The sequence below is a fragment of the Mandrillus leucophaeus genome, unplaced genomic scaffold (genome assembly GCF_000951045.1).
Source record: "Mandrillus leucophaeus isolate KB7577 unplaced genomic scaffold, Mleu.le_1.0 Scaffold224, whole genome shotgun sequence".
Classification (NCBI taxonomy): Eukaryota; Metazoa; Chordata; class Mammalia; order Primates; family Cercopithecidae; genus Mandrillus; species Mandrillus leucophaeus.
In genome coordinates, this window is record NW_012102299.1 from 1385654 (window position 1) to 1392844 (window position 7191).

The 7191-nt window shown below is 48.2% G+C and overlaps 1 protein-coding gene across 1 annotated transcript in view; it reads left to right on the top strand.

Moving 5' to 3' along the window:
* The first annotated feature begins 2 nt into the window (after window positions 1-2).
* MB21D2 (Mab-21 domain containing 2) overlaps window positions 3-7191 on the top strand; it is a 129667-nt gene continuing 122478 nt past the window's right edge. Inside the window, exon 1 of the mRNA XM_011981339.1 lies at window positions 3-269. Within this exon, the coding sequence (XP_011836729.1) occupies window positions 59-269 (211 nt within the window). The 5' untranslated portion in view covers window positions 3-58. The remainder of the gene's footprint in view (window positions 270-7191) is intronic.

Sequence of the window (7191 nt, forward strand, 5' to 3'; positions counted from 1 at the left end):
GGTGGGGGGCGGGGGTGGGTGCTGCGCTGCCGCGGAGCTGCTACTCGGCGCGTTTTGCATGAAGATGGCGGCTCCCACCGCCAGCAAGGCAGCCTCCCTGGGCTGTAACAACAAGCCTGCGTTCCCGGAGCTGGATTTCAGGTCGGGAGCTCGGGTGGAGGAATTGAACAAACTCATCCAAGAATTTACGAAGCACGACCAGCGGGAATACGACGACCAGAGAGCGCTGGAGATTCACACAGCCAAGGATTTCATCTTTTCCATGCTGGGTAAGGAGGAAAAAGGGGGAGGTGTGTGTGTGGTGGGAAGCGGAGTAGAAAACCTATTCCCCCTTCTCGACCTCTTCCCTTCTCGGTTTCCTTCCCGAGCCGGTGCCTGGGGTATAAGCCATCTCCGTTCCGCCTCTCTCTTCTTTCTCCGCGGAAAGCCGAGCTGCCTGCCCTCCCCTCCTTACTGTACTTTACGCCGTGTCTCCCTTTCCCCCTGTTCGCTTGCTCTTTTGTTAATTTCTCCGCCACCGGGGGCTGGCAGGCAGGTGAGGCGTTCGCGGTGAAGCTTTGCACTGTTGGGGGAAGCCCCTGGGAGCGAGTGCGGTCCAGGTGAGCCCCTGAGGTGCCTTCACTCGAGGGATTTGGCTGCCGGAGGCAGGGACCTGCGCCTTCCCGACGCCGGCTCTTGGGTGCTCTCCCGAGCTGGGGAGCGGAGACGGCTCAGGGCTCTGGCTTGGCGCCCGAGCGACAAGTTGCTTCTCTCGTCTCGCGGCGCGGCGCTGTCATGCCGAGCCCCCGGTGGCCAAACTTGTTGGGTGTTCCCGAGTCACCCGCTAAAGTAGTCTGGGCGTCCGGAGTTCCTGCAACTTTGATTTGCAAATTGACTTCCCTTTAAAGCGTTCCGAAGCATTTCCGGTGCTTCTCCCGGGCTCTCGCTGAGCTCGGAATTCCTAATTCCCAGCTCTTCTGTGACCGGGCGCCGAGCTCTGGCCGCAGAGGAGCGCCGGTTCCCTGCTCTTTGTGTATTGTCTTAGCGCTGACCGACGGAGGTGCCCAGAATTTCCAACCCCGGAGACGTCGGGGGCTAGAAAATGTGCCCCCCACTCCCACCTCCAGCACCTCACCTACGGCTCCTGAAACATGATTGAATGCTCTGTAAAGGAACATAATTGAGCCAGGCCCGGGAGACCGAGCCCACCCTCCCCAGGTGTCCTGCCGTTGGGATTATTGCTACTGAGGTGTAGTGTGAGTTTGCCAGGCGCCTGGGTTGTAGCTTGCGGCTCCGCCAGTGGATCCGTGGCTGTCATGCGGTGCGTGGCCCGCGGTCAACATTCCGCAGAACTGGTACTCCAGGGTAGTGCTGCTCTAACGCTCGTCTCTGTGTGTTCTCTACAAATAGGTCAGCCAATTTTCCGGGTGTTGAAACATTTGATTGGAAAAGGTCTTTTGGCCACAGAGGAAAACAGGGCTTTTCTATTTCTCCTGCAGTCTACTTGGGTTTCAGTCGGCTGTTGCTGCTTCTATCCTGGGATACGTTTTTCCTTCTAGGTTTTCTTCTTCCTTACTGCCCAAGGAGGGGGTAATACAGACTGAACGTGTCTGTGTCGGCTGGTAGTTGTTCACGCGTTGGGAAGTTGGATGAAACATGTTAAAACTCTAGGATGGTTTTTACCTTTTGCGCCGCACTCTCCAAGTGTATCCTACGTTGCGTATGGGGTTGAAAAACTCTTTTTATTGACAGATTCGACCGTTCAACTATTTAGATGAATAGATGAATTAAATATATATATGTATATATATTTAAATTCATAACCTGGTAGGAGTGAGCTTCCAGAGGGAAGCCTAAAATGCTTACAAAGCCAGAAGCCAACATAGTGATTGTCGGGAAGGTGGGGACACACACAGAAGGCTGAGGGCAGGTATTTAAGTTGTTTAGTCAATCATAGCTTTTCTCTGTGGCACAAATAATGGAAGTCTGCCATTGTGTTAATACAGCCCCAGATCATTTCTGACGTCACTTGCGTAGGTCATTTACTAGAAGAAGGTACTGGGTCACCACCAGTTAGGGTAGTCATAGGTGTCATAGGTCAGGAAATGGGATAATGTAGGGAGGGTAAGTTTAAGTGCCTGGCTCATTAGGAACTTCTGTGCTTAACTCCATAGCTGATACACTGAGTCAGCAAAGCTTTTATCCAAATATAAAGAAGTAAATTATTCTAGGGTGCTTAATTTTTGCATGTGTTTAATGCCATGGGTGGCATTGTGTTGACAGGCAAACTAGATTTGCTTCTATTCCTTTTTACCCAGTTGACCTTGCAAGCAGTCTTTCTTGCCCCCTGGGAATTTAGCATTTCCACCTACAGGAGAGAAAAGCCAGGAGAATGTCATTTAAGCCTTTTGCCCCTCTGGACACTAGAAGGCAGATGGCGAAATGAGCTTGCCTGTGTGTGGTGCTGCATTCATTTGCGAGTTCCTTGCTTTCCTTTAATGAGTTGCTGGCTGCTCTAGACAAGTAGAGGTTTGGCGGCAGCAAGGGTTCCTATGTGGATTTACTTTTTCTAAAGCAGATTTTGGCTTGGCTTAAAGAACAAAATCATTTTTTTGTACACGTTGTTTCACTTGCCACAGCCTTGGTTCTTTAATGAATATGCAAATGAAGTCTCTTAATGACCCCTAGCTTGTTAAGGTGTCACTTGGGTGGCACCAGGCCCTCATTTCAGGGAGTTGGGGGGGCAAGTCCTCTTGGCTTTGTTCTGTATCCGAGCTGCACCTGAGGATTGTTAGCAGCTTACAGATATTATCCCCTCACGCAGAATGAAGTGGCCAACCATGAATTGGGTGCAAGCCTCTTTAGTGGAGCTGAGAAAAATACTGCCTCATGTTTCAGGCAGTTGGCAGGGGTGAGGCATGTTACTCTCTTTCTGTAAGATTGTTAGCCAAGTCTGAAGCCCCTCCAGCTTCACAGATCCTTTTCATTTTATCTCATTTGGAGGAATTTTACACTGAAGAGCAAGGAGGTGGTAGACAGCTGTCGTGATCAATGACCTGTCAACACCAAGGCACTCCACTGTCTTATGAAAGCAGGGTTCCGTACAAGCTGTGGGGTTGATCTGAGCCTGCTGGTGGTCACTCTGGTCTCTGGGGTCTGTCCTGATGCTCTCTGTAGAGATTCTGATTTTTTTTGGAGGCAGGTGTTAGCTGCCATTGTCTAGATTCACTTCTTATTCCTCTATACCTTGGTCTTTTAGGAGAATGATTGGTGTTATTAGCTACTTAATATTTGAGAGCCCAGACTATGCGAGAGGCTGGCAGTGCATAATAAACACCATTTATCAAAATTCAGGGAAATTGCCAGAGTTCATTAATGTTTTAATAATATTTGGTATTTGCATAATGTCTCCGCCAGCTCTTTTGTTATCTTCATTCCCTGGTGAGGCTGGATGGAGACTGGTTTGTGTCCCCATTGAACAGATGCAGAACAGGGGGTATGCAAATGCTGGAGAAGGCAGGAAAGAGACAAGCCGTCACCTAACCTACAGACCAAGTGGTCGGTACCATGGCATGATTTTTACGGTAGTTAATCATTTACTAATTGTCTTCTCAGGGCCAGGACCTGTCTCTTATACACATCTAGATGTGTATAAGAGACAGAGGCAGGGACCTGCGCCTTCCCGACGCCGGCTCTTGGGTGCTCTCCCGAGCTGGGGAGCGGAGACGGCTCAGGGCCCTGGCTTGGCGCCCGAGCGACAAGTTGCTTCTCTCGTCTCGCGGCGCGGCGCTGTCATGCCGAGCCCCCGGTGGCCAAACTTGTTGGGTGTTCCCGAGTCACCCGCTAAAGTAGTCTGGGCGTCCGGAGTTCCTGCAACTTTGATTTGCAAATTGACTTCCCTTTAAAGCGTTCCGAAGCATTTCCGGTGCTTCTCCCGGGCTCTCGCTGAGCTCGGAATTCCTAATTCCCAGCTCTTCTGTGACCGGGCGCCGAGCTCTGGCCGCAGAGGAGCGCCGGTTCCCTGCTCTTTGTGTATTGTCTTAGCGCTGACCGACGGAGGTGCCCAGAATTTCCAACCCCGGAGACGTCGGGGGCTAGAAAATGTGCCCCCCACTCCCACCTCCAGCACCTCACCTACGGCTCCTGAAACATGATTGAATGCTCTGTAAAGGAACATAATTGAGCCAGGCCCGGGAGACCGAGCCCACCCTCCCCAGGTGTCCTGCCGTTGGGATTATTGCTACTGAGGTGTAGTGTGAGTTTGCCAGGCGCCTGGGTTGTAGCTTGCGGCTCCGCCAGTGGATCCGTGGCTGTCATGCGGTGCGTGGCCCGCGGTCAACATTCCGCAGAACTGGTACTCCAGGGTAGTGCTGCTCTAACGCTCGTCTCTGTGTGTTCTCTACAAATAGGTCAGCCAATTTTCCGGGTGTTGAAACATTTGATTGGAAAAGGTCTTTTGGCCACAGAGGAAAACAGGGCTTTTCTATTTCTCCTGCAGTCTACTTGGGTTTCAGTCGGCTGTTGCTGCTTCTATCCTGGGATACGTTTTTCCTTCTAGGTTTTCTTCTTCCTTACTGCCCAAGGAGGGGGTAATACAGACTGAACGTGTCTGTGTCGGCTGGTAGTTGTTCACGCGTTGGGAAGTTGGATGAAACATGTTAAAACTCTAGGATGGTTTTTACCTTTTGCGCCGCACTCTCCAAGTGTATCCTACGTTGCGTATGGGGTTGAAAAACTCTTTTTATTGACAGATTCGACCGTTCAACTATTTAGATGAATAGATGAATTAAATATATATATGTATATATATTTAAATTCATAACCTGGTAGGAGTGAGCTTCCAGAGGGAAGCCTAAAATGCTTACAAAGCCAGAAGCCAACATAGTGATTGTCGGGAAGGTGGGGACACACACAGAAGGCTGAGGGCAGGTATTTAAGTTGTTTAGTCAATCATAGCTTTTCTCTGTGGCACAAATAATGGAAGTCTGCCATTGTGTTAATATAGCCCCAGATCATTTCTGACGTCACTTGCGTAGGTCATTTACTAGAAGAAGGTACTGGGTCACCACCAGTTAGGGTAGTCATAGGTGTCATAGGTCAGGAAATGGGATAATGTAGGGAGGGTAAGTTTAAGTGCCTGGCTCATTAGGAACTTCTGTGCTTAACTCCATAGCTGATACACTGAGTCAGCAAAGCTTTTATCCAAATATAAAGAAGTAAATTATTCTAGGGTGCTTAATTTTTGCATGTGTTTAATGCCATGGGTGGCATTGTGTTGACAGGCAAACTAGATTTGCTTCTATTCCTTTTTACCCAGTTGACCTTGCAAGCAGTCTTTCTTGCCCCCTGGGAATTTAGCATTTCCACCTACAGGAGAGAAAAGCCAGGAGAATGTCATTTAAGCCTTTTGCCCCTCTGGACACTAGAAGGCAGATGGCGAAATGAGCTTGCCTGTGTGTGGTGCTGCATTCATTTGCGAGTTCCTTGCTTTCCTTTAATGAGTTGCTGGCTGCTCTAGACAAGTAGAGGTTTGGCGGCAGCAAGGGTTCCTATGTGGATTTACTTTTTCTAAAGCAGATTTTGGCTTGGCTTAAAGAACAAAATCATTTTTTTGTACACGTTGTTTCACTTGCCACAGCCTTGGTTCTTTAATGAATATGCAAATGAAGTCTCTTAATGACCCCTAGCTTGTTAAGGTGTCACTTGGGTGGCACCAGGCCCTCATTTCAGGGAGTTGGGGGGGCAAGTCCTCTTGGCTTTGTTCTGTATCTGAGCTGCACCTGAGGATTGTTAGCAGCTTACAAATATTATCCCCTCACGCAGAATGAAGTGGCCAACCATGAATTGGGTGCAAGCCTCTTTAGTGGAGCTGAGAAAAATACTGCCTCATGTTTCAGGCAGTTGGCAGGGGTGAGGCATGTTACTCTCTTTCTGTAAGATTGTTAGCCAAGTCTGAAGCCCCTCCAGCTTCACAGATCCTTTTCATTTTGTCTCGTTTGGAGGAATTTTACACTGAAGAGCAAGGAGGTGGTAGACAGCTGTCGTAATCAATGACCTGTCAACACCAAGGCACTCCACTGTCTTATGAAAGCAGGGTTCCGCACAAGCTGTGGGGTTGATCTGAGCCTGCTGGTGGTCACTCTGGTCTCTGGGGTCTGTCCTGATGCTCTCTGTTTGTAGAGATTCTGATTGTTTTTGGAGGCAGGTGTTAGCTGCCATTGTCTAGATTCACTTCTTATTCCTCTATACCTTGGTCTTTTAGGAGAATGACTGGTGTTATTAGCTAGTTAATATTTGAGAGCCCAGACTGTGCGAGAGGCTGGCAGTGCATAATAAACACCATTTATCAAAATTCAGGGAAATTGCCAGAGTTCATTAATGTTTTAATAATATTTGGTATTTGCATAATGTCTCCGCCAGCTCTTTTGTTATCTTCATTCCCTGGTGAGGCTGGATGGAGACTGGTTTGTGTCCCCATTGAACAGATGCAGAACAGGGGGTATGCAAATGCTGGAGAAGGCAGGAAAGAGACAAGCCGTCACCTAACCTACAGACCAAGTGGTCGGTACCATGGCATGATTTTTCCGGTAGTTAATCATTTACTAATTGTCTTCTCAGGGCCAGGACCCTCACATAGACTTTTCAGGAGGTATTGCTTTCCCATTACATAGATGAAGATACTGAAATCTAGTGGGGTTGAGAAACTGGATATCCAGGGTCACGTAGCTAATAAATGGTAGAGATGCTACTAAAACTCAGATCAGCCCTACTCTAAGACGTGTTCCTCTTCTCTTACTTGAGACTATTAACAATAGATGCATAAAATCCAGAGGAGAGGCTTTGTTTAAAAAATCACTTCTTCTTTCAGGATTTTGTTTCTGATTTTAGCTATAAGTTTTAGCATAATGTAAGTAGATTTCTGGAACAGTCTGAGTTCAAGTATTCTATAATAAGATCTCCTATTTGAATTTTTGATTGAGAAAATCATAGTAATTATAATAAAATGTTAAAATCTATAGTTCCATTCCCAGTCTGCCTCTTGTTGGCTGTGTGGTTTTAGTATTCTGTCTCTCTTTTGTGAGACAGGATCTTGCTCCATTTCCCAGCCTGGAGTGCAATAGTATGATCATGGCTCACTGCAGCCTCAAATTCCTAGGCGTAAGCGATCTTCCTGCCTCAACCTCCCTAGTGGCTAGGACTAGAGGTGTGTAC